The sequence below is a fragment of the Leuciscus leuciscus genome, assembly GCF_965113295.1.
Source record: "Leuciscus leuciscus genome assembly, chromosome: 1".
In the NCBI taxonomy this organism is placed as follows: Eukaryota; Metazoa; Chordata; class Actinopteri; order Cypriniformes; family Leuciscidae; genus Leuciscus; species Leuciscus leuciscus.
In genome coordinates, this window is record NC_138725.1 from 31,108,270 (window position 1) to 31,135,658 (window position 27,389).

At 38.9% G+C, this 27,389-nt stretch overlaps 2 protein-coding genes across 2 annotated transcripts in view; one reads left to right on the forward strand and one right to left on the reverse strand.

Annotated features, from left to right (window-relative positions):
- Positions 1-27,389, forward strand: part of LOC309477902 (uncharacterized protein) — a 160,299-nt gene that overhangs the window by 44,235 nt on the left and 88,675 nt on the right. The window lies entirely within an intron of this gene.
- On the reverse strand, positions 9,887-11,398 carry LOC309508919 (GPI-linked NAD(P)(+)--arginine ADP-ribosyltransferase 1-like). The gene is made up of 3 exons (XM_082183476.1): positions 11,320-11,398; positions 11,108-11,209; positions 9,887-11,032 (listed from the first exon to the last, which is right to left on the reverse strand). Exons 2-3 carry the CDS (start codon positions 11,156-11,158, stop codon positions 10,157-10,159), a joined length of 927 nt encoding a protein of 308 aa, XP_082039602.1. The 5' UTR covers positions 11,159-11,209; positions 11,320-11,398; the 3' UTR covers positions 9,887-10,156.

Sequence of the window (27,389 nt, forward strand, 5' to 3'; positions counted from 1 at the left end):
CATTCACTAAGGAATTCATTCCTACTCAATCAGAGTTTAATCCTCAATCTAAAGTATTACATTAGCACCACTGTGAAACCACAGCAATACATTACAATTACTTATTTTTTTAACACATCATGCATAAACCAAAAAAAAAAAAACATAACTATGTTGTCTTTTAGAAACACAGAGATATCACAATTTAGCACATGAATCTCAACAATGGTGGCAATATTTTTGTATTATTCATGCAGCAGTGAATGCTGGGAGTTTTATATTATCCTGGAACCCAGCATGCATTGCGACATGAAACTTTTGATTGTCACTATTGTTGAGATTCATGTGCTGATTGTTGATGTCTGTGTGTGTCTGAGTCAAGCAGGAGTTAAAAATGTTTTAATGCACTATATGATTACAATATTCTTCAGAAGACCTGATTACAGAAATGTTGATTTCATGTTGTAGATTCACAGATAAATATGCTAAATATGAAATACCCATAAATTCAAAGAATATATAGAGGAAAGATCTGAAAATCAGACATGTCCAGGATGAATGTTAAATCATCACAAAAGCCCAAAAAAACTAATCATCTTTCTCTTGACTTTTTCTTGCCATAACAAATGTGTTTTATAAACTCACTGTTACAGCAGTCAGAGAGAGATGAATGGTAAGAAGTCAAGGGACAAGAGACCAACTAAAGCAAATACTGATCTCCATCATGGTGACAAAAAACTTTATTATTAACTAAATCTCTGTTAATTCTCAACAAGAACTTTTGTACATGTATGAAAGAAATAATCATAAACTGGTTTGTAAACTGGAAGTCAGTTGTAGTTCTTGTGTTTCTCTTTTTTCTGTTCTTGTTTCTCTGTCCTTCAGTGATTCTGCTTATCAGGTGTTCATCAGTTTCTCAATTCACTCACTTCTTTTCATTCAAGTGGACTATATTAGTGAACTAATGTAGGGAATAGTGAATGAGGGTATAGGGTGTGATTGGGAAAACAGCCTCTGAGTGTCGACTTTGAGCGCTGTTAATTCACAGTATATTCCTGTAGGCTAGTTTTATTTTCTACGGTATATTACTGTTTTAATGGAAAATGGTATGATATTGTCAGAATTTGGCCTTTTTACAGCAAGGGTTAACAGTGTACACTGTTAGACCTTACCAAGTTTTTTTACAGTAAAATACTGGCAATTTACTGTTAATTGTACAGTTATTTCCTGTAAAAGTGCACTAAAACTCGAAGTTAACTAATTTCACTTACAGAAACCAACTGCCTTAAATTGACCAACTGTCATTTCAATGTGTTAACTAAAATGTATAATACATTAATAACATGAGCAAAGCATTACTGTGAACTTATTTCTTTTGAAACCACAACAAAACTTGTAAATTAAGAGATTTCCACTGGACCAGCAACTACACAGTCATTGCCTGGTAAATGACCATTTGACCATATAACACCAATTTTATCATCACTACATTGGTTACCTATAAAGTTCCGTATTAATTACAAGGTATTGCTACTGACTTATAAAGCCCTAAACGGCTTAGCTCAAGTCTATTTAACGGATCTTCTATTGCCATATAATCCATCGCGCTTTTTTAAGGGACACTTCACCCATTTGCATTAAGCTTTGCATTGTTAGAAACCCAGTCATACTATTGAATGGTCATGCAACATTTTTTCATTTTCCCCCGAGACGAGAGAAATCTGTATTTACCTCTTTAAACTTCCTCCTACAATGACGCAAAAATCGTCATTTTGCGTCATTGTAGGAGGAAGTGTAAGAGGGGGGGATTTCTGTTAAGACTACAAGCACTAGATCCACCCTTTCAAACCCGCCCATAGGGGGATGGACCTAATGCGCTAACAGACCTATCACAGATCAGTGCGAGTGCGTTTGATTTCAACGGCAGAAACCTGCAGAAAACAGGGACGAAGAAAGCTGAGTAGTAGGGGTTACCATACCGTCGAGATCGACAAAAATGTCCGGGATTCAGCTTTTGCTTTCTGCGGTCGCCATCCATTGTTTACATGCACACCTTTTGTTTCAATCTAACTGAATTCACCCCGATTGGTGAATCTGAATGTAATGTTTACATGAATGCTAAACAAGTGATCGGTTGATTTGCGTTTTAACATTGCTAAGAAAATACCCGCACCTCCGTGAGAGATAGCCCATGAGACCGGTGCATCTCACAGGCGCGCTCATCAGTAATCACAGTAATACAGGGAGCAGGAGGCTAGCGCCGCGGGAGAAAGACGCGAGGCCGGTGGCGTGATCGGTTGAAAGTAGGGATGGCGAAAACTAAAAAAATTATTGACCGACCACCGAGCCTCATTAGCCGGTTGAAACCGGTTAACCGATTAGTTTAAAATATGATGCGCTATTTGAAATAACAGCCATTTCGAGCCGCGCCTGCAATTTCGCAACTCTGTGACATCTCTCTGCCTCCCGCTCACACACACACTGACACTCACGTCACTTTTTAAAAATCCCCTACAGCGCGAAACATGAGTCCCGCAAACGCGGCGCCGAGGAGCTTGTATGTAATCGGAGGACAAATAATAATCTCCGTTAATAATCTGCGTTAATAATCTGTTACACAGAACTTTATTATATTAAATATTAATCAAAAATGATTCACACAAAATCCAAACATTCAGTGTAAGAGTAAAAAAATGACATAACATTATTTATAGTAGGCTAAGTTTATTTGATTCACAGTTTATTTAGAGTTTTGACCTCGACAACACAACTGCATTTACCGCAAACAGTCTAAACTAAAAGATTGTTTTGGTTGAATCGGTTCAAAGGAGTCATTAGTTCGCGAATCGGACGTGTCATTAGCGGACTTGTACAACGCGTGTGATTATCCCGGCAGTTAGGACATCGCACAAGATTTGTCAACACAGAAAACATTTCATCATTGGATAGGTTTTGTTTTGTTTATTGAAAGTGTTTTTATGTCAGCTGAATGTGCGGAACGCTTTTCAGAGAAGATAAGGCAACGTAAAAAAGTTTTGTTTTGTTTTTTCACAACACCCAGCAGTAGCCTAATTCAAAAAAAAAAAAAAAAAAAAAAACCCGAATGCTCCACGTGAAACTTCGGTCTTCCGATCTTTTACCATCGTGTCAATTCTCAATTGATTTTAATTAATATGCGCGAGGGAGCGAGAGTGAGAGCAAGACAGTTTGAAGACGGTGAGAGTGCGCGCGCGCGACCGGGCATCTCTCTCTGCTCGTTCTGTCAGTAATATACATCACTCAGTAATATAAGTCATGTACATCACTCACCGATCAAATAAGGCTTTGGCGAGACACACAATTGCTTGTGAGAGAGACGCGTGAGTGACAGAGAGAAGGAGGGAGAGCAGGGAAAGGAAATGCAGCTGAATGAACACGCTGCGTGTTTTAAATTGCGTAAAACATTTTTTTATAACGAAAATGTGGCGGCCGGTGTTGATTCTGTGGCGCACCGCCACGAATGAGTCTGTGTGGTAAACACTGGAGGGATTTGTTCACTTCACATAAAAAGATCTTGGAATGAGATGGCTAACTGTAGTAGCGTTTAGTCTACTGTCTATAATAGCCTAATTTAGAGATCACTTTTTTTTTTTTTTACCGACTAACGACAACTTTGATCGGTTAACGTTGATACGGTCGACCATCGGTCAAACGGTCATCGGTTAACATCCCTAGTTGAAAGACGCGAGGCCGGTGGCGTGATCGGTTGAAAGACGCGAGGCCGGTGGCGTGATCGGTTGATGTGTGTTTTACCATTGCTAAGAAAATACCTGCTCCTCCGTGCGAGATACGAGAACAGTGCCTCACAGGTGTCGGTCGTCAGTAATCACGCCACCGGCCTCGCGCCGTTCTCCCGCGCCCCTCAGCCTCGTCCTGCTCGCCACAGTAAACATGATGAATGGCGACTGTAGAACACAAAAGCCGAATCCCGGACATTTTGGGCAAACTCGTCACGGAGACTCACTCGTCGTAGCCTAGCCTTGCCTTGATGTTTTTGTTTTCAACTGCGCTGTCTTACCGGTAGGCGTGGCTTGGGAGTGGCCTTGTAGGGCAGCGAAGCAAGTGCATTCTGGGAGTTGTTGTCTTTCATCCACATAAGCCAAAAATACATTTTCTGGCTTTTCTCAGTCTAGAAAGCTCCAAATTCAAAAATAATTTCACATTTCTTCTACATAAATGACCCACTTTCAATACACATTCATGTGCACGGGTGAAATGACCCTTTAAGATCACTAAATTCAAGGCTTTTGGTCATACCTAGGATATCCAGATCCACCAAAGGAGGGAGAGCATTTTCACATTTAGCTCCAAAACTCTGGAATAGTTTTCCTGATACTGTTCGTTGCTCAGACTCGCTCTCCCAGTTTAAAACTAGATTAAAGTCGCATCTCTTCAGCAAGGCATTCATAATACTTTTAATCTTACAGTTAAAATGCGGTCTCTAGTTCATAAATGCCTGAAAGGAGAACTGGACCCCGACTGAGCCTGGGTTCTCCCAAGGTTTTTTTTTTTTCTCCATTAGGTCACCTGATGGAGTTTTTCGGTTCCTTGCCACTGTTGCCTTTGGCTTGCTCAGTTGGGGATACTTAATTTAATTAATCAATCAACAATACTATTGATCAGCATTACCAAGCGTGGACGTTTTACACTAAGCAAACACTGATGTACTATTTTAATTTAATACTGTGAAGCTGCTTTGATACAATCTGTATTGTGAAAAGCGCTATATAAATAAAGTTGACTTGACTTGACTTGACTTAAATAAAGGAACATGCAGCATATCATGTTTGCACTGTCAATGTTACTTTTACTCTTTGTAGTGTGGATTTCCCTGTGGTGTTGAAAGGGTTAACAGTGTAAGATAAAAAGACACACCCACAAAATGTACTTTAACAGTAATAAACTGTAAGTTATAAAACAGGTATATACTGGCAACACTGTTGCCAGTAGTTTACTGTAAAATCTTGTTTTTTGGGTCACCATTGTGTTGAGGAGTAGAGCCTGTGCTTCAGTCCAGGAGAAGAATTGCAGTGAGATAATTAAGAGAGTATGTAAGTGATTGTTGAACATTATTGATGAACACCTGCAGTTAACAAGCAGAATCACTGAAGGAAAGAGGAACACAAGAACAGAAAATAGAGAAACACAAGAACTACAACTCGCACACCTGTTTATTTTTCATTTGATTTGTCGTCTCATTCGTTTCTTTGCTAGATTTTATCATGTCTGCTCATGCTAGTTAACGTTAGTCACTCCCTGTATATATATTTTTTTTTCTCACAAATGTATGACTTTTGTTTTGGAAGTGCAATTTGATTACCATATGCTTAATAAAGTTGAATTAGCTAACCTTCTATGTCGTTTTTACTCTTCAAAGTGTACACTTGCAGGTGTTGATTATTCATTTATTGTTAGCATAAATGATAAACAATATTTAAAAAGTATATAATTATCTAACATACACTCTCAGAAAAAAAAAAAGGTACAAAAGCTGTTGCTGTGGCGGTACCTTTTCAAAAGGTACACTTTTGTACCTAAAGAGTACATTTTTTTGTACCTTTTTTTCTGAGTGTATGACTAATTAAAAATTAACCACAAAACATAACATGCTAAATGAGGGATATCTATATCTAGCATATTAAAAAATGTAATTGTCAGAATTTGTCTCTCAGTTGCTGAATGTCGCGCAACAATGTTGCCACAGCCCTGTCGCGTTGGTCTTACAATTCTACGTTGTTACAATAGGCTTGTTTGAGATGCGCCTTGCCTCGCCTGAAATGTAGTCGAGAGTAGGCGGCTGCAGTGAGAGGAGGAGTGAAAAAAGAGCAGGCAAGCCGGACAGTTCTCTCTTCACGCAGTGGATCTGACAGCTGTGAGATCAAAGATGGATATCGCGGGATTCACGCTCGTGCACAGTGTTGCCAATAAACTGGATGGAATTTAAGTTCTTTACGTTGCTTCTATATGAAAATAAATAAAATGAACAAGACACCCAAAGTGCTTGTTATTTAATTCCATTCCAAATACATGTTTATCAATATTTTTTTTCTTTAATACAGACATATGTGTTTTTATTTATTTATTTTTTATAAAAATTAAATTGCATAACCCATAGAGATCGCACTGTTAGATAGTTTGGGAATATTCACACATAAAGTATACACATAAAACATGATATCAGAGTTTTAAAATCAAACATTTTAAAAGAGAACAACACATCACGGTTGTTTAAACCAATGAACATTAAAGGTAGGGTAGGTAATCCTGTTCAGAAACACTTTTTTTTATACTGGGTGAAATGGTCCTTCCATCCTGATAGTAGTCAATACATTATGTGTTTAGAAAAAGGAATGAAAAAAATCAGACCTCTGTAGCAGCTGCAGGACAGTAAAAACTCTGACCAATCACTGCCATTCGGTGCGAATGTAAAGAACCAATCAGATGCCTTCATGTCTCGTGCCCGCCCCGAGCCCCACTGCGCGCGCTGCCCTGCGTGCACTCATCACATGTCACCGTTCCCGGAAATATTCAGCTCAAAGCACCTGCATATGCAGTCAGCGAAGGCAAACAAGGCAAAAACTACTTCCTCGGACCCTGCCCGCACTCTTGAACGACCTCGTCTGCTTCGCCCTCAACCCCGGACCTGTCCTCGAACCGACGATGCGGTACTTGTCTCCGGACTCGGAGTGTACGTTAGTCTTCATTAAGCCTGTTTTATGCTTCTGCGTCGAATCGACGGCGTACCCCCGCGGACCCCTCTGCGTCGACGCGAACCTCGACGCGACCCCTCCGCCGTAGCTTGACGTGCACCTCCAAAAAATTGTAACTACGCGTCGCGGTGACGCAGACCGCAGGGGCTGTGATTGGTCAGATTATACATCATTTCCGGAGTAAAATATATTAAAATAGAAAACAGTCATTTTAAATTGTCATAAAATATGTTTTGTTTTATTGTTTTTTATATACTAAACACAGCCTTGGTGAGCAGAAGAGACTTCTTTTAAAAACATTAAAAATCTTACCGATCTAAAACTTTTGACCGGTAGTGTATATGTATATATTTATATATATTCTTTTCTTTTTTTGTTGTTGCTAGAAATAAACTTCAATCAATCAAATCAATGTTTGTTTTGAAAAAAAGTTTGTTGTTTATTTACAATACAATGTTCACGGGTACATCATGGATATCAAGTAATTAACCAAGTCTGCCACGGGACACTACATTATCCTGCCATGGCACCGTGGTCGAACCCATTTTGTAGCCCAACCCGGTGATCTGTTGGTTTGCACCCGAAGATAAAATCTTTAAAGTCACTGCCAGTCTCTGAGCGAGGTCAATAGGCATACTGTGTGTAGTCTGATGCTGTATTAACGGCTTTAAACGATGAACAAGATCGTCAAATCGACCTTTCGACATCCGAAAATACTTAAAGTGCATTTCTTCGTCCAAGTCCCTCAGCGGTCGAACAACCGTAACAAATTCGCCAATCCTTCCCCTGTCTTCGTGCACTGGTCGTACAGACCACCTTCGCTGACGTCTTCTTTTTCTTCTACGATTAAACATTTGCAATAAAATCATTTGTTGTTCAACGTTGATTAGCTCCAGCTGCGACAACACTCTCTCTCTTTCGCTCGCCATTGTCGGAAATGAAAAAGCGGAACCGGCGCATGGAACCAAAACAAACTAGGAAAGAGATTCGCGAACCACACCACCCCCCTAGCGTTCTGGCGGTGAAATGCACCGCGATGCAACGCAACCCGACGCAGAACCATAAAACGGTCACGACGCCGTTGGAGTGACGGCGTAGCTACGCCGTGGAGTTGACGCAGAAGCATAATGAGGGCTTTAGAGTCAACAATGTTTTCATCATGGAAACTCTTACATGCAAAACACCGTATATGTTATGAATCTTACACGAAATTGTCAATATCCTCAGACCCTAGTTGCACGGCCTCTTGCACGACCTCCTCTGCTTCGCCCTCGACCCCGGACCTGTCCTCGAGCTGACGATGCGGTAGCAGTACTTGTCTCTGGAGTGTAGTCATCATCAGAGTCAACAATGCTTTCATCATGGAAACTCTTACATGCAGAACACCATATATGTTATGAATCTTACACGAAATTCATCTTCATCACAGTGTAACTGATGGTAATGGAAAAACGTGTATCAATGCAACCTGTTTTTAGTTTTGCCTTATAAATATAGCTCGTTACCGAATGAAACTTTACCATTATCGATATGCTAGCTTGATAGTGAGTACTAAAAGAAATCTTATTTGTTTATATTCATAGTGATAAAGTTAGGTATTTTATTACATGTGATTCTGACATGATGTCACTGTATGTACTGCGCTCCTTCCTCTCCACTCGTCTCAGGTAATAAATGCGTCTTGTTCCAGCTGAGCCTGAGCGCTTGGCGTCGCGCGTTCATGTGTTTTGGGGGCGTGGCTTTGGAAGGAGCTCAGAAGGGAGGGGGTGGGAGTGAATGGAAATAATGAGCTGTGTTTATTGCAGATTAAAAGGTCTACAGTCACTCGATTTTTATATTTTCTTTTTCAGAGTACTTACATTTTAATTATGTATTGGTATATAAAGACAGTTTAAACAAATTTGGAATGTTTTTTTTTTAGAAAAAGGATTACCTACCCTACCTTTAAGCTGTGTCGTCAGCAAGTCGTTTCCCATCATGCTTTTGATCAGCGCAGTCGGTGGAGAGCAACTGCGCTCGACTGCAGAATCCGACAGGTGTGCCTTGCGCTCGCGAGAGATTTTTGACATACGTCAGCATGACATCAGAGCAAGGCGGACCGCACTCGGACACATTTCTAACCGGCATGCATCTCGCGGTGATCACCGGTGATCGATTCTGCGCAGATTTTGCTCATCTCAAACAAGCCTAATGTTGCGAGCACGTAGACAGCGACATTGCTAATGATACTAATACTATAATGATACTAATGATAATGGGAGTGTCATTAATTAAGTGAGGTTAAAACACCTGTTGTGTGTGTGTGTGTGTTCATATGGAAGAATGGGGGGAGAGTGCTGGAGCTCATCTTTGTTGACCGTACAAACCTGTTACAAAATGCAAGCTTCAAGGATAAACGTGTCACAGAAGTTATTCCTGCACTCAGCCCCTTAGCGGTTTTTGGATTGTTTTTATGTGCCGCTACAATGACGATGATAAATCCTTTGAGTTACAGCTCTCTCCGTGTAACATTCACCACAAGAGGGCATCCTATAACTTGTGTTTCTGCTTGTCTCTTTTTTCTGTTCTCTTCTTTCCTTCAGTGACTCTGCTTGTTAACAGCATTATCACTTATATATTTATGTACATCTCAGGTTAAACTTCATGATGTTTACTTATTAGGAAGAAGACCTGTTTTTTCAGTGGTCTGAATATCTGCATTTCTAGAAGAATTTAGAAAAAAAAAAAGAAAAAAAAATACCACTGCATGTTTTCTAAAAAAAAAAAAAAAAAAAAAAAAAGCCTTTATTTTTAAGGATAATTTAAAAACAAATTAAACAACAAAAAAAATGTTGTGAAATTATTTTCTCTGTAGAAAAAAAAAAAAAAGTGTTCATCAAGCCCATCGTCACCATAAGAGACAAACAAAGGGGGAGAACAGGAAGCAGGAGACAAATTCATGACAAAAAAATAGTTTTAGAGTTTATTGAATAAACGTTTATTGAATTAAAGTTTTAATTGTTTCACAATATCATCTTATGACACTGAAAACATTAATATGGAGACATTGACTGGTCTCTTACTTATTTGTGAAGACACATAACAAGTTAAGATTAAACAGCAATAGAATTAAAATCTGAATATTTAAAGTTATTAAATGAATATATGTTAAATGAGAATATAGATAAATGTGAAGTACAACATGGATGCATGTTTAATCTCTGGTAGCTGCACACAACCTGCTATCAAACAATAAAATTAGATCTTTAAATCCTTAATTAAAAAAATTAACAAATCATGTTTACAGACAAAGAAGGCAAAAATGATTTGTAGGTGATTAATTGATTTGTGTGGAACTAATGCGAATCATGCAATCATGTAAATCAGCGCTCAATATTTGTTTATTAATATATATATTCTATATGCTCAATATATAAGTATTGTACAGCTCAAACTGAAGAGCAGAATTGCAGTGCCAAGTCAAGGTCCTCATAAATTCCTCGTAAACTGGAAAACCCATGGCCTCTATACCTTGAATGCGATGTTATTAATCGCTTTCTTCCAAAGCGTCTACCAAACTGATACATCCTAAATCTTGATCTTTCTGTTCGATCACAGTTCAGTTCACTTCTTACTCCAATGCTTTCTAACACAAACACAGTTTTACACCAGAGACCTGCATGCTTTCTTATTGTCTTGACATCAGTAACTTTAAACATCTCATATGGAGGAATCAGCACCTCTTTCTCCTCAGGAAACCTTGAGTATTTTTCCACATCAGCACCTTCACAAGTTTTGATTTCAAAACAAGACATAGTTCCAAATTCTCTTGCTTTATTACGATTAAGAGAGGAGGATGCAAATGAGCCGAAACGAATCTCTGTGTTCAGAACATCCTCATCAAATTCAACATCTGTTCCTCGATAAGTTGACTTGCATCCATTTTGTGTTTCCTTCAGAATCTGTATTGCTTCTGTCAGCAAAAACTGAAGTGAATACCATGTGTATGTTCTGTCTTTGTATTTTTGTTTATCAGTACGTACAGCATTATTAAAATACTGTTGAATTTCAAAAAGATTGCTAGTGTAGACACGAATGGCGATTGAATGATTCTCTGTCAAGTTATCTGCTGGAGGCTCAGAATTATTTACAGCAATTTGCCACGCCCTACTGAAATTAGGTGAGTTATTGAGTTCATGCTGTAGCAATTCTCTCTCAACCAGACATTTCATGGTCTTTTTGCAACCGACATAAAGATCATCAACAGAGTTCAGTGCCATATCCAGTGGAAATATCTCTCCGTCATAATCAGCAGTTCTGTGATCCTGCAGTAACAGGAATCATAATGATCAGTCATCAGTATTCATGTCTGTAATATTCATACTCAAACACAAGCTCACCTGTCCTAGAACAGCTGAAATGAGAAGAAGAGCTTCAATGATCAGCAGCATCTTGATTCAGTCAAATCCCTCAGATGATCCAGACCATCTGAAGTTCAGATACTGAAAAACAGCAAACAATCTAAGACACAAGCCAAGATAAACCCCAAGGATGGTGATTACTCCCTTTTCGTTGTTTAAATCACCATACTGCGTTAAACCTGTGATGATACCTGTTATGTTAATCTTTTACTCTATCCTCCTAATAATCTGAGATTACTCTTGTCTTTTTGTGAGGTTCTTCAGGAGCTCAGGAGCAATGATGAGAGAGGAGGATCAGAAAAGGCATCGAGCCAGACGACAACAGCAGTATTTAAACCAACAGATGAGGAAGTTCGCTTTTTCATATCACAAAAAAAAAAAAGTGTACGTGTGTTATGTTCTACGTATAATGTCCCAGAACCAATGCATCCCAATTTGCCTACTTATACTACGCCCTAAAAGTAGGTACTCTTTTTGTGAAGAAAAAGTAGATACTTTTGAATGTGTAAGAAAAGAGTAGAAAAGCTTTCAGACATGTCATACAATAGCGTCTTTAAAGGGGACATATCATGAAAATCTGACCTTTTCCATGTTTAAGTGCTATAATCGGGTCCCCGGTGCTTCTACCAACCCAGAAAAGTGACCCAGTAACTTTGTTTTGGTGAGTCTTTCTCTGCAAGCATGTCAAAAAATAAGCTGATCAGATTTCGCTCCCCTTCTGACGTAGGAAGAGGATATTATTATAATATTACCGGCCCTTAATCTGCACGTTTACACACACCAGCCACCATTTGGTTTCACAAGTGACAACAGTGACCAGTTCTAGCGCAATGATAAAAGATCCAGGAAAGCCTGAAACTGTTCTGTCGTTTCTGCAGAGACGAGCACTGAACACTATTGACCAGAACATGTCACATCTTACAAACATCTCAGGAACTGTGGACACTTGTGTAAAAGTTAAACATGACGGTACAAGCAAGTCGATGAGATGAATCAATATAACTCCACAACAACTGCATAAATGGCTCCACTAACATTCAGAAATGTCCAGGTGCGTCTAAAAGTGGAACTCTTCCTGAGTCTCTCCGTAAGGCTGCACTCGCTACAGGTTATTCTGAGATTCTGAATGAGTGAGATTCACGTGTTTTGTTATTGTCGCTGAAATTTCACAGACACATTCTGTGGACACCATCGATTTATATTACATCTTGTGAAAAGGGGCATAATATGTCCCCTTTAACGGTTGCTCTCTGTCGCATCCTGTCACAACTGGCCTGTCAATCATCTTGTCACAGTTAAAATCCTCCACGTTTTATTTCATTTAATTTCCTACCATATTGGAGAGAAAAGCAGAGGCACACTGATCTGCCAGTTATAGGTCTTTCACTAAGTTAATAGCCAAACGGATCTTTATAAAAGTTAACATTGTTGTGGCATATGAAATATAACACGCATAACATTGACTGATAATCAACATTTAATTTAACATTCAGAATTTTATTTTATTTTATTTTATCAATTCGGGGTAGATACGCAAATTGAGTTTTCCCGACGACGCTTTATCTGTAGAGTGGTAAAGGGATCCTCCATAGGGAGAGACTAGTTGGCACTTCAGCACTGCGTTGTCATCGGGTCCAGGCGCAGGTCCTTCATCAGATCTGGATACGGCCTGGATCCGGCAGGCTGCGGGAAAACCTTGGGATAAACAAAGACACTAAAATTAGCGTAGATGCCATTCTTCTCATGATGTAACAAGTACATCAGGATTTATGGGAAGTGTTCCCGGTTCCAGCTGACCTAATCTATGCAGCCTAACATTGAATTATAGAAGTCTATAATGTATTATGTGAATGCTATGTCAAAGAGATGTGTCTTTAATCTTGCTTTGAACTGACAGAGTGTGTCTGCTTCCCAGACAATGGTAGGAAGATTGTTCCAAAATTTTGGTGCTAAATAGGAAAAGGATCTACCGCCAGCAGTCGATTTTGATATTCTAGGTATTATCAACTGGCCGGAATTTTGAGATCGCAATAGACGTGAAGGACTATAATGCGTTATGAGCTCGCTCAAGTACTGCGGAGCTAAACCATTTAGTGCTTTGTACGTGATCAGCAATATTTTAAAATTGATGCGATGTTTAATAGGGAGCCAGTGCAGTTTTGACAGAACTGCACAGTAAAATCCCCAGTGTTAAATCAACACTGCTCAGAGCACATATGGTCCCACTCTACAGAGTGTTAAAATTAACACTGAAGCAGTGTTGAAGTTAATGAGATAATTAAGTTAACACTGAAGCAGTGTTGAAGTTAATGAGATAATTAAGTTAACACTGAAGCAGTGTTGAAGTTAATGAGATAATTAAGTGATTAATTAAGTGATTGGCCATTAGTGGTGACACCTGATGTTAATAAGCAGAATCATTGACGGAAAGAGAAAAAACAATAACAGAAAAAAAGAGAAACACAAGAACTACAACTGACTTCGAGTCATTACACATTGTTGCATTTATTATTACCAGTTTGACTTTATTTCTGACATCCATCGACAAAAGTTCTTGAGATTCAACAGAAGTTTAGACGGTAATGTTTAATGGACTGTTACCATTTTGGTGGTAAGTGTTTGCTTTAGTTGGGCTCTTGACTCTTTTGATTTTGTTAATAGTAGTTTTTCTCTGACTGTTCCATCATTGTGTTTATAAAGCACATTTGTTACTGCAAGAGAAAACATGACCTGCTGACAATATGTTATGATGATAAATATCATCATGTAGTGTCCTGATTCACTGATGTCATTCAGAGTTTAAATCTTTGACTATATTCTTGATGACTCATTTTAGTATTGGTGATTGTAGCTCTGAGATTCTACAGTTTGAGATTCAACAGTAATATGAAAAATATTGAACATATTTTGTGCAAAGAAGGTTTTTCTGTTAAAACACACAGACATAGAGTATCAGCATATGAATCTCAACAATGGTGACAATAAACAAACTAGTGATGAACAGATCAATTCTGAACATCACAAAATAAACTACTAAAGTCAGAACAAAACAATAGCTAAATAAAAGCCAACAGAAAAAACAATGAAAATTACAGGACAATTCAGCTGCATAATTTATTCATGCTGCAATGCATGATGTCAGCCATTGATGCGTTCTGATTGGTGGCTCCCATCATGCACTGCAACATTAAGCGTTTGTTTGATTGTCACCATTGTTGAGATTCATATGTAGATTCTTGATGTCTGTGTGGGATTTCAATTTTTTCAGATCATTAAAATATTGCTGGAAGTAACTACTGTAGTGAAAAATTTATAAAACTTTTGGAAAATCAATTTATAATGATGGGTGCCATCACTAAATCTGGTCACTAGTAATTTCACCATCAAAACAAAACCAGGGCTGCATTTGCAAAAGCATCTAAAACTTAACTTGATTGCAGACCAACTGCAACAAATGGTCTGTACAATCAAATTAGACTTGCGATGCTTTCAGGAAACACAGCCAAAGTCATAGTTTCTCTTCCCACAACACATATGCTCTATAAGCACAGAGTTGGAGCAGCCAGAGAAATACTAATGTTTAAAAGTAAAGGGTCAAGCACCCAACTAAAGCAACCACTGGTCACTATAATGGTGACATGAAACGAAACATTCCATCAAACATTACCATCTAAACTTCTGTTAAATCTAAATAAGACTATGTGTAGATGTATGACAGAAATAAAGTCAAACTGGTAAAATAATAAGTGCAATAATTGCTCGAAAGTCAGTTGTAGTTCTTGTGTTTCTCTTTTTTCTGTTCTTGTTTGTCTTTCCTTCAGTGAGTCTGCTTGTTATCATCAGGTGTCACCACTAATGGCCAATCATCACTGTTTTGCCATTCATGACTCAAATTCCATTTTCAAATTTGCAGATGACACAGCTGTGGTGGGGCTGGTAACCAACAATGATGAGACCGCTTACAGGGAGGAGGTCCAATCACTTGTATCATGGTGTAGCAGGAACAATTTAATTCTTAATACAAAGAAAACAAAAGAAATCATAATTGATTTTAGAAAATGTAAAAACAACAAACATGAAATTCTCGAGATACATGGAGAGGAGGTGGAACAGGTCCGAAGCTTCAGATACTTGGGGCTACATCTGGCGGAGGATCTGACCTGGGGAGTAAACACCAAAGAGCTAGGGAAAAAAGCTCAGCAGAGACTTTTTTTCCTGCGCACCCTAAGACGCACTGGGCTCCCGCAGACACTCCTCATAAACTTTTACAGATGCACAATAGAGAGTGTGCTGGCATACAGCTGTACAGTGTGGTTTTCCAGCTGCACTGTTGAGGAGAAAAAAGACCTGCAGCGGGTAATTAAAACTGCCCAGAGAATCATTGGGGCACCTCTTCTGAGCCTTGACGACATCTACTCCAGTAGGCTGCAGAGAAGAGCTGCAAGCATCAGGGCGGATCCTACACATCCTGGCTACACTCTGTTTGACACCTTACCGTCAGGCCGGCTCAGGGTCATGAGGGCGCGGACAAACCGCATGAGAAACAGTTTTTTTCCAAGGGCCATTAATGAACTGCTGAAAGGTTGAAAGACTAAGTAAATCCAGACTTGTTTTATATTGTGTTTTATAATTGTTTTAGTTTTATTAATCCATTTTAAATATATATATATATTTTTTTTATTTTTTATTTTTTATTAATATATATTTATCTATGAACTGTTGTTGACGGTGTTACTTTTATCCCCTAGGCTGCTAACTGAGTGATTGATGTCATCTTAATTTCGTTGTGTAGAGATATGCAATGACAAATAAACTATCATCATCATCATCACTTAATTAATCACTTAATTATCTCATTAACTTCAACACTGCTTCAGTGTTAACTTAATTATCTCATTAACTTCAACACTGCTTCAGTGTTAACTTAATTATCTCATTAACTTCAACACTGCTTCAGTGTTAATTTGAACACTCTGTAGAGTGGGACCATATGTGCTCTGAGCAGTGTTGATTTAACACTGGGGAATTTACTGTGTGGGCTAATATGGTCATACTTCCTGGTTCTGGTAAGAACTCGAGCTGCTGCGTTTTGAACTAGCTGTAGTTTGTTTATCAAGCGTGCAGGGCAACCACCCAGTAGAGCATTTCAGTAATCTAGCCTTGAGGTCATGAACGCATGAACTAATTGAGCCATGTTAAACAAACCCACCATGTTTGTAGTTTTTACTTGTGTTTGTAGTTCCTCCTCCAAAGCACAATGGGTTTGTGGGCACTATTAGCCTTTATAGTGAGCACAGATCCACACTTTGAAAATCTAGCAGAAAGAGTAGACCATCCAGGGACTTTTGACATACTTTTTTCAACATACTATGACATACACTTATTCTAATCTCACATACTATTTAAGATGGATATTATGCATTGGGTCACAGGGATGGAACTAACTTTTTGTTTCTTAAATCAAATTCAATTATTTATTTATTTTATTCCACTGTCAGGACACCTTTAACCATCTATTATTTCATAATCCAATCAGATATAATTAGATTTTCTTAGAATCTTTGAATCAGGATATGAAACTGCACTTGTGCATATTCATAAATAAACCAGTGTTTGGTTCCCCCTGAGGATCTTTACTCATGATGCTTCATATCTGGATTCATCTTCAGCTGTAATTTATCAGTAATCTTGTGTTATTGATATAGCAGCCCTCTTATTCTACAGCATAAGGTCCACCCCAAAAAAGCATGTCTTAAACCAGACGTTAACTGGTAGATTGTGTTGGTCATTATGGAAATGATCCGGCTGCGTCTGTATTCTTTAATTTGCATGTCGTCACAAGCCATAAGAACAACCCACAATCAAGTGCAGAACTTTCCACCCCCATCTGCGCTTTTATGGAATTGCGCCCTCATGCTCATTTGCCCTGTTTAGTAAATCTGGCCCATGGTATCCTGTAGTCAAGCTTCTTCAACATCATGAATATCATGAGTAAAGTTCCTCATTGGAACAAAACGCTGCTTTATTAAAAAACATGCATAAGTGCAGTTTCATATCCTGATGCAGAGATTCTAAGAAAATCTAGATATATATTATGAAATATCCCTCTCGTCACAGCTCCTGAAGAACCTCACAAAAAGAAAACAATAATACCAGGTTATTAGGGGGTAAAGTAAATGGTGAATATAACCTTCCTTACAAACTCAACACACGAGAAAAAGTTTAAAGGACAAGTTCGGTATTTTACACTTAAAGCTCTGTTTTCAGATCAGTTAAGGTTGAAATTTGGACACATGCTGCTGGCCCGAGAATTTTCGGTTTCTGTGGTGGTAGCTTGTCAAAGCAATCACATGTTCACATGTACAGTACATGTGCATATAATGTATTAATGTATGTCTTTGTATTTTCAGTTTCACACCATTCATGCAGTAAAACATTCTCAACATCTCTTTGTGGTTCCGGGGATTATTGTGTAGTCAAGTCACATTTACTTATATATTGCTTTCAACAATATAGATTGTTTCAACGCAGCTTTACAGAGATAAAAGGAAAATAATGCAACAAAGTTTGTTTCCAGAAGAAAATAGCGTCACAGCTTAAGTAAGTTCAGTGATGTTTCATTTTTGTTGTAAAAAAAGTTATTAATTTAGTTTAAATTAATTAAATTAAATTAAAATTATATAATTTATATATATACACTCTGGAGAAAACAGTGATGTCATCGTCCAGCTCAGTTAAGTTCTCATACATTAATGCAGGCAGATCAATATTATTGTTGAATTTTAAATTAAATGTTAAATTAATTGGAGTTTAACTTGCTGGAAAATTGAATGTGGACTCAGGTCAGTACATCATCTGTGACTGAAAATAGGAGCCTGCATTTATGCTGCCTTCACATTCTAACAGAATTATCCTAAATATGACTTTCCTAGTTAAAACTTGGGCATAAACGTCCTCTCAACCTCTCTACCACCACAGAAACCGAAAATTCTCGGGCTAGCAGCATGTGTCCAAATTTCAACCTTAACTGATCTGAAAACAGAGCTTTAAGTGTAAAATACCGAACTTGTCCTTTAAACTTTTTCTCGTGTGTTGAGTTTGTAAGGAAGGTTATATTCACCATTTACTTTACCCCCTAATAACCTGGTATTATTGTTTTCTTTTTGTGAGGTTCTTCAGGAGCTGTGACGAGAGGGATATTTCATAATATATATCTAGATTTTCTTAGAATCTCTGCATCAGGATATGAAACTGCACTTATGCATGTTTTTTAATAAAGCAGTGTTTTGTTCCAATGAGGAACTTTACTCATGATATTCATGTTGTTGAAGAAGCTTGACTACAGGATACCATGGGCCAGATTTACTAAACAGGGCAAATGAGCATGAGGGCGCAATTCCATAAAAGCGCAGATGGGGGTGGAAAGTTCTGCACTTGATTGTGGGTTGTTCTTATGGCTTGTGACGACATGCAGATTAAAGAATACAGACGCAGCCGGATCATTTCCATAATGACCAACACAATCTACCAGTTAACGTCTGGTTTAAGACATGCTTTTTTGGGGTGGACCTTATGCTGTAGAATAAGAGGGCTGCTATATCAATAACACAAGATTACTGATAAATTACAGCTGAAGATGAATCCAGATATGAAGCATCATGAGTAAAGATCCTCAGGGGGAACCAAACACTGGTTTATTTATGAATATGCACAAGTGCAGTTTCATATCCTGATTCAAAGATTCTAAGAAAATCTAATTATATCTGATTGGATTATGAAATAATAGATGGTTAAAGGTGTCCTGACAGTGGAATAAAATAAATAAATAACTGAATTTGATTTAAGAAACAAAGAGCCCTATTTTAACGATCTGAAACGCAAGTGTCAAAGCGCAAAGCGCAAGTAACTTTGTGGGCGGGTCTCGGCGCTGTTGCTATTTTCCCGGCGGGATAAATTACTCTTGTGCCCGGCGCAAATCAAAAAAGGGTTGGTCTGAAGTAGCTTCATTACTCATAGGTGTGGTTTGGGCGTAACGTGAAATAAACCAATCAGAGCATCATCTCACATTCCCTTTAAGAGCAGGCGCGCTTGTTCTAAACTAAAGCGTATTCCTATTATAACAGCGGATTTGCCAGGCGCGCGCCAGGAGCGGTTCACAGCCGAGAAGACCGACGTTCTCGTCAGGGACGTTGGGGATGGAGAAACACACCCAAATTAACTTCGGTTAAACAGGCGTATGATAATTTGGGTAAATGTGTAAGCTAGATGTATGCTTTTATAATAAACTATCTATCTATCTATCTATCTATCTATATCTATATCTATATCTATCTATCTATCTATCTATCTATCTATCTATCTATCTATCATCTATCTATCTATCTATCTATCTATCTATCTATCTATCTATCTATCTATCTATCTATCTATCTATCTATCGTAATAATGTATGATTTGCAAAAAATCAGAACTGCTGCTTCTGTGTAGATGAGAGAATCAAACTGTATGTTGTGCACACGCTACATTGATTATGGCCAAGCATGCGCCCTTAAAATAGCATATGAATAACATGTGCAACGCGCCACTGACTTTAAACTGTTTTTTTTCGGTCAGTGGCGCAATTGTTTTCTAAACCTGTAAAATAGCATGAGGGAACGTTCGCGCCGGATCACGCCTCCTCTTTGCGCTGAACCGCCCCCGCGAGCGCAAGTGTATTTCTTAGTTAACCGACGTGCATCTGTGGAGGGAAAAGTCCGCTTTGCGCGGGTGCAAAATAGGAATGATACATGCGTCGGTGTACAAAGTCAATTGCGCTGGGTGCAAGATAGGGCCCAAAAAGTTAGTTCCATCCCTGTGACCCAATGCATACAATATCCATCTTAAATAGTATGTGAGATTAGAATAAGTGTGTCCCAAATCATAGTATGTTGAAAAAAGTATGTCAAAAGTCCCTGGATGGTCTACTCTTTCTGCTAGATTTTCAAAGTGTGGATCTGTGCTCACTATAAAGGCTAATAGTGCCCACAAACCCATTGTGCTTTGGAGGAGGAACTACAAACACAAGTAAAAAGTGTTATAAGAATAAGAATAAGTGAAGAGTCAGAGGTGTTCTGAATGTGGCTTGAACATTTGGTTTTCTATTTACGGTTTTAAAGTGAGTGATGGTTTCAATAAATGTGTTTTAACAATTCAGAAAATCTGTAATTCTTAACTTCTTCATTGTTTTTTATTACAACATAGTTTCTCTTCCACTTCTACATGCAAATGCAAGATATACTTTCATGTATCTTTGAAACTGGGCACTTTTCTTCTCTTCTTCTCTTGAGATGCTTCTGCTCTCACAGTATAAGTCAGTAAAGAGAGAGATCTGTCTCATTCGCTTTCTTTTATCTTAATGTTCGTATTTGCTTCATGTATTTATTGATTAAACTGTTTACTCATTTTATCAACAACTCATTGTTATTGTCTGTTTTTATGGCTAAATGATTTACCGTTTAACCCTTTATATCATATATATTACAAAAATAAATAAAGCTAATGTAATGGTCAGAATAATTAGTTCATCATTTAAGTGTATTGATACTTTGCACGTGACGTCACAAGTACTGGCTGGTGGGCAAGAACGTCGTTCTCCAGCAACGAAACGCAGTAAACTAATCAAGGATCTTGCCAGGACGTCGCCAATTTTACAAGTAAAAGTAAAGTAAACAACATGCCAGACAGTGGCGGTTCTAGACCACAGTAACTGGGGGGGCCAGGCAGGGGCCACTTGTGCTTTTAGGGGGCACACCTTTAACATTCATCTTAACCTATTTTCAGTATTATTTCAAGTCATTTTTCACCATGTCATGCATGACTGCAATCTCTAGAAAAAGCTAATAAATTATATTAGCTAAGCTGATAAAACAATTTCAATTCAAATGAATGTTTCATTATGTTTAATTGTAGTGTGATATAATGATCAATAATAACACATTTTTAGCATCTAAGCACATCTAGGCACTTTTTTACACCTGGGGTGGGCGATATGGCAATAATATCATATCACAATTTTTTTTTTTTTTTTTTCAGGAAAATCACGATTTTATCATGATTCTTATTTCATGTTGGTTTTTACTATTTTGCATGTGACTGAGCATTACAGCCAAACTAATGTCCCTATTTTAAAAGCAAAGCCTTATAGGTAACAAAATATAGGTAACAAAATATAAAATAAAAAAGAATGGCAGACATTTAGGCCAAAGTGGCGAAAATAAAAATCTTTGTCACTATTTTCTTTGTTATAAAAATTAAGAACAGAGATACATATTACACATACACAACTTAATATACAAATGAAATAAACAGTGCTTTATTTTTTCAGCTATAGGTGTATTTAACAGTAGAATTGAAGAAAGTAATTAAATGAACAAATATGAAAATAAAACACAACAGACTTAAAGTTCTCAGTCAAGAGCAGTGAATGATTTCCTCTGTGTGTTTTGTTGTTTTATTAACATTAAAGGGATAGTTCTCCCCCCAAAAAGTCATCCTTTACGGTGTTTGGTGTTTTATGCCCCCAATGGCGCCTTCCAGGCAGCGAGGGGATGGGTAGGTTTAAGGTTGAGGGTAGGGTTAGCTGCCTCTAAGGAGCCATTGGGGGCTTAAAACACCATCGAGCTAATTTACTCTCTTAAGTTGTTTTAAACCTGAATAAGTTTCTTTCTTCTGTTGAAAATAAACGTTATTTGAAAGAATGTGAGTAACCAAACAGTTGATGTACCCCTGTGACTTCCATAGTATATTTTTTCCTACTATGTATGGAAGTCAATGGGGACCAGCAACTGTTTGGTTTTGGGTGAACTATCTCTTTAAGGACAAGCGGCCGCATGTTTATTATTAGGGCTACTGTCTCTTTAAGAACTGCACGCGACGCGTCTAATATACACGCATATGACAAGCAGATTTTAATTAATTTTCTCTGTTTGCTTTCACTTTAGACATAACCAACTTTGTTTATGTAAACATTGTCTGTATTTGACAGTATTAGCACAATATAAGACTCAAAAGATAACTTAGTCCATTAACAGGCTTTTAGTGCATGTGCGCGTCGAGTGTACGCGCTCAGTAAAGCGCATGTTTGAACAGCGCATCAGCAGCGAATGACATGTTTAACCGGCAAGGCTTTAAAGCACATGCAAATAATGAACTTTTGTGAACTGCAGTGTCCCGTTCCTCTGCGTTAACATTTGATGTGAATATACGTCGTGCTGCAGTGTAGCCTATAGATGAAGGCGCCGCAACTGATAAAATGCGCAGTTGTTTGGTGTGATTTTACGATTCCAAATTTAGGGGGGCCAGAGGGGGGGCCAAGCTTGGTGACACGGGGGCACTGGCCCCCCCGGCCCCCCCTCTAGAACCGCCACTGATGCCAGACAGTTGTTGTGCGATTGGATGCACTAACCGACGAGGAGATAAGCCGGGGTTATGTTTTTACCGGATCCCATCTGATAAGGAGAATTCAGAGAGAAGACAACTATGGAGACAGGCTATCAGACGTGCAACTGTTTCGGGAAATAGGACCTGGCAACCTTCACAGTATACACGTATGTGCAGTGATCATTTCATCAAAGGTAATTTCAACATTTGTTTGAATACAATGGGTGTATGATCATGTAATTATTCGTGTCTTTAATTTACCCTGTAGTTTCGTAAATCAACACCACCAGCTGGTTCGGCGAGTCAGCTGTTTGTGTTATGAGTCTAAGCTAGGCTAACAGCTGTCGTCTTTTGCTAACAACAACAAAAGTGTGTGATAGGTTGTTTTGAGGTTTGTGATATCTATGGTTTTCAATGAGAACCAGAGATGACCCATCAGTAGAGCTTGATTATTTACGGAGGAATTATTACTGATCGATTATCTTAAAAAACATTGTCTGCTTTACACAATTTAGCTACCTTGGAGTTAATCCCAGTCCTGGAGGGCCACTGTCCTGCAGAGTTTAGCTCCAACCCTAATTAAACACACCTGAACAAGGCAATCAATGTTTTCAGGATTACTAGATAGATACAGGCAGGTGGGTTTTTATCAGGGCTGAAGCTAAACTCTGCAGGACAGTGGCCCTCCAGGACCGGAGTTGCCTATCCCTGTCCTAGTCCATAGTTATGCAGCTAGCTCGCTAACAGACTTGATAGCTACTAGAAAGACCTGGAACTACAGGACTCTGGGCCCTATCTTGCACCCAGCGCAATTGACTTTGTACACCGACGCATGTTTCATTCCTATTTTGCACCAGCGCAAAGCGCGCTTTTCCCTCCACAGAAGCACGTCGCTAAACTAGGGAATGAACTTGCGCTCCCTGGGCGGTTCAGCGCAAAAAAGGAGGCGTGTTCCGGCGCAAACAATCCCTGGTGCTATTTTACTGTTCCATAAAACAATTGCGCCACTGGCCAGAAAAAACCTAGTCTAAAGTCAGTGGCGCGTTGCGCGTTGTTCATTATGCTATTTTAAGGGCGCATGCTTGACCATAATGTATAGCGTGCACAACGCACAATTAGCATTCTCTAATCTACACAGAAGCAGCAGTTTTCATTTTTGCAAATCATATTATTACAAATGATAGATAGATAGATAGATAGATAGATAGATAGATAGATAGATAGATAGACAATTTATTATAAAAGCATACATCTAGCTTGCACATTTACCCAAATTATTATATGCCTGTTTAACCAAAGCTAATTTGGGTGTTCTTCAATTTCACTTCTCTCTCTTTTACGGCCGTGACGAGAGCGTTGCTGTCCTCGGCTGTGAACCGCTCCTGGCGCGCGTCTGGCAAATCCGCCGTTATAATAGCAATACGCCAAGGAAAATGCACGTCTGCTCTTAAAGGGAATGTGAGCTGATGCTCTGATTGGTTTATTTCATGTTACGCCCAAACCACACCTATGAATAATGAAGCTACTTCAGACCAACCCCTTTTAGATTTGCGCCGGGCGCAAAGGTCATTTATCCCGCCGGGAAAATAGAAACAGCGCCGAGACCCGCCCACAAAGTTACTTGCGCTTTGCGCTTTAACACTTGCGTTTCAGATCGTTAAAATAGGGCCCTTTATGTTGAAAATACCCAAAACCTTGTGTGGCAATAATGTTTTTTAGCTATTATATTATCTTATTTTATTATTTCAGGTGCCAAATCTGATGACCTGCTATCCCCTGATTGGGTTCCATCTGTCTTCTCTCACACCCCCGCCACCAAAAAGAGGAAAAGGGAGAAAGACATGAAAAGGTTTGACTTTGAATGTTGTATAATACGGTTGTGTCTGAAATGTATTGCTGTGACATTTACTTTGCATGCTCATCCAGTGTTTTTTCCATATTGTGTGTTGTATATGTGTTGCTCTCGTATTTAATTATTTCTTAACAGTTCATTATTAGTTGATCTCCCTGCACATCAAAGTACGACCAAATGTAATTTTAATACATATTTTACAATATTAGTTCTATATATGTGACAAAAAATGTCATTGTGTCCTTGTAAACAAAAAAGGTATGAGCAGCACAGCAGAATCCAAATCAAGAGGATGGAGGCGGAAAAGAAACAAGATGCTGTGGATGTCCTCTTGGAACTGTCTTCAGGAGAGCCTGTGCCACAACAGCATTTCAGCAATCACTGCAAAGATGCTATTGCAAAGCTACAGCAGGAGTGTGACGACCTCAGGGAGGAAAACCGGTGGCTGAAAACCAAATTAGGAACATTGGACGAACAGGCTTTTGCAAATGATGATGAAAAAGTGAAAGCACTGACTGGACTCCCCACGTTTGCCAAGCTGCAAGTAGTTTTATATAGTGTTATTTCATGTCTTCCGACACACGCAACCCTCTCTCCTCTCCAACATCTTCTTTTAACTCTTATGAGGATGAAAATGAACCTGTCCCTTGCTCTACTTAGTGTTCTCTTCCAAATTTCGATAGCTACAGCAAGCAGAACTTTTAGAACTACCCTTGACATGCTACATGCAAAGCTTGTCCCATCATTTTTATTTTGGCCACAGAGAGAAGAGCTTCAGCTGTCAATGCCCATGATATTTAGACAAACTTACCCTACATGTGCCTGCATAATTGATTGTTTCGAAATTTTTATAGAAGAACCCAAAAACTTATAAGCAAGAGCACAAACATATTCGACCTATAAACATCATCACACCGTGAAATACCTAATAGGCATATCCCCACAAGGAACAGTCATATTCATATCTAAGGGATGGGGAGGGAGAACATCAGACAAACGTGTCACAGAAAATTCTGGGTTTCTGGAATAGATCGGTGCAGGTGATGTAATACTGGCCGATCGAGGGTTTAACGTGGCAGAATCTATTAGCTTGTATAATGCAGAGCTGAAGATCCCAGCTTTCACTAAAGGAAGGAAACAATTGAGCCCAGTAGAGCTGGAGCACAGCACTAAAATGTAAAATGCTGTGTGAAATTCATGTAGCAAATCACCAGTAATACATTTACATTTTGAAAATTTTGTGAAAACTTTGATCCTGCACTCAAAATGCCCTTTTCCATAAACCACACTCACTGATGTATAAAGTACCTGTTCCTTTGTGAAGCCCGGTTGAAAATGTATTCATATAGCTTGGGTATTCATTTGGTTTAGTAATATTTCCTTAATATTATTTTCTAATATTTTATTTATATACATGTATTGTATGTGTATTGGTTTCCTTGTATAATATTATTTTCATTGAAAAGGAAGGAAAATGTATGATTATGTGTTGAGTTAAAAGTACTTGCCACTGTTAAGTGCTGGGATTGGTTAAATGTTGAGGGGGCGGGGAGAAGGGGTGACGTCCGGGAACAAGAGGTGATGGCTGGAAGATCGATTGTGTCTGAGTACTAGTTTGATAAAAGATACCATTTTAGGACATGTTGTCCATACGAGAACTGATTTAAAGTTGGTAAAATGTTGTTTGAACGTGTGGGGATAGTAATTTCCCATTTTGATTATCAAATGACTGAGTAGCACGATTCTCAAGAAACAGCGCTTATCACACGTGAGAGACTCGAGGTCGCGTGTGTGGAAAACTACTGTGAATCGTCTCTCTTACCAAATCCATAGAAAACATCCCAGATAGCGCTCTGAGATACCAGGGATTCTCAGTGGTTCCTCTGGCAGCGTTGGACGAGTTCGCTGATCTGCCGTCAGTTAATCAGACCGCAATCCCCCCTCGTGCTGGAAGTGTATGCGTCATGAAAGCCGGCTCGAACTAACGATCAGTAAGGCAGTTGTTTATTTTGTTTACTCATTGAGTGAAGCGGCAACCTGTTTTGTGCCTCAATGAACCACAGCACTGTATCAGGCCTGCAACCCAGATAGCAAAATTGTTCCAGGCCTTTTATGGCCCAAACACTGTTCTTAGTTTTGGCAATCATACCGCCAGGAATGCAGGGCCAAAACCAGCCCAAACAGTTTTGCCAAAAGCACGCCAGAAAGCTGCCAGAAAAATGCCAATGCCTTACCAGACGAGAGCCAGAAGACCCTAAATTGACCCATATTCATGCCATAATATCGCCATTGAAAAGCCAGATGTCTCCCGAGCACAGGCCACAACTCTGCCAGATTATATTAAAACTAATTTGGCCCATATTCAATATCTGCGCCCAACAGCAACCATGCAATTCAAAGAGAAATCAAACCAGGAAACCATAACTGCTGAAAATTAGTGTTTATTTTCAATCAACATAAATATATGACCTAAATAGGTAAACATTTACAATTCATTTTTTTTATACAAATAAAATGTAAGAAAATAAAAAAGTAAAAACATTTATGATACAAAGGTTGGTTTTAGAAATCACACTTAGTTGTGTAAACCATGAAAGACCACAAACTTATGAACGGTAGTGTATGTTAAAGTGTGGTGTGACGAGTCTCTCTGGGCATATCAGCGTCGCCCTGGCAACCAACGCACGGCACCTGCACGTCCTCATCACGGGCTGATCGCTCACAGCTGCAGCCCGTCATCAAGCGGCTGTAAAAGCCGCCACTGCTCTCACTTCGACAGACACCCCGTCTCATGCTGAACGTGCTGGTGCTAATCCTTTGTTTCTCACCTAACAGAAGGCAGCGAGTGACCGACAGCCCGACTGAGCACGCCTGGACACCCACCTTCACGAGCACAAGGACTTCACAGGAGCACCAGCCACGAAGACAGCACTCATCTTATTTCACCGTTTCACCTTTGTTGAAGTATTTTCAATAAATCCACCCTCCGGG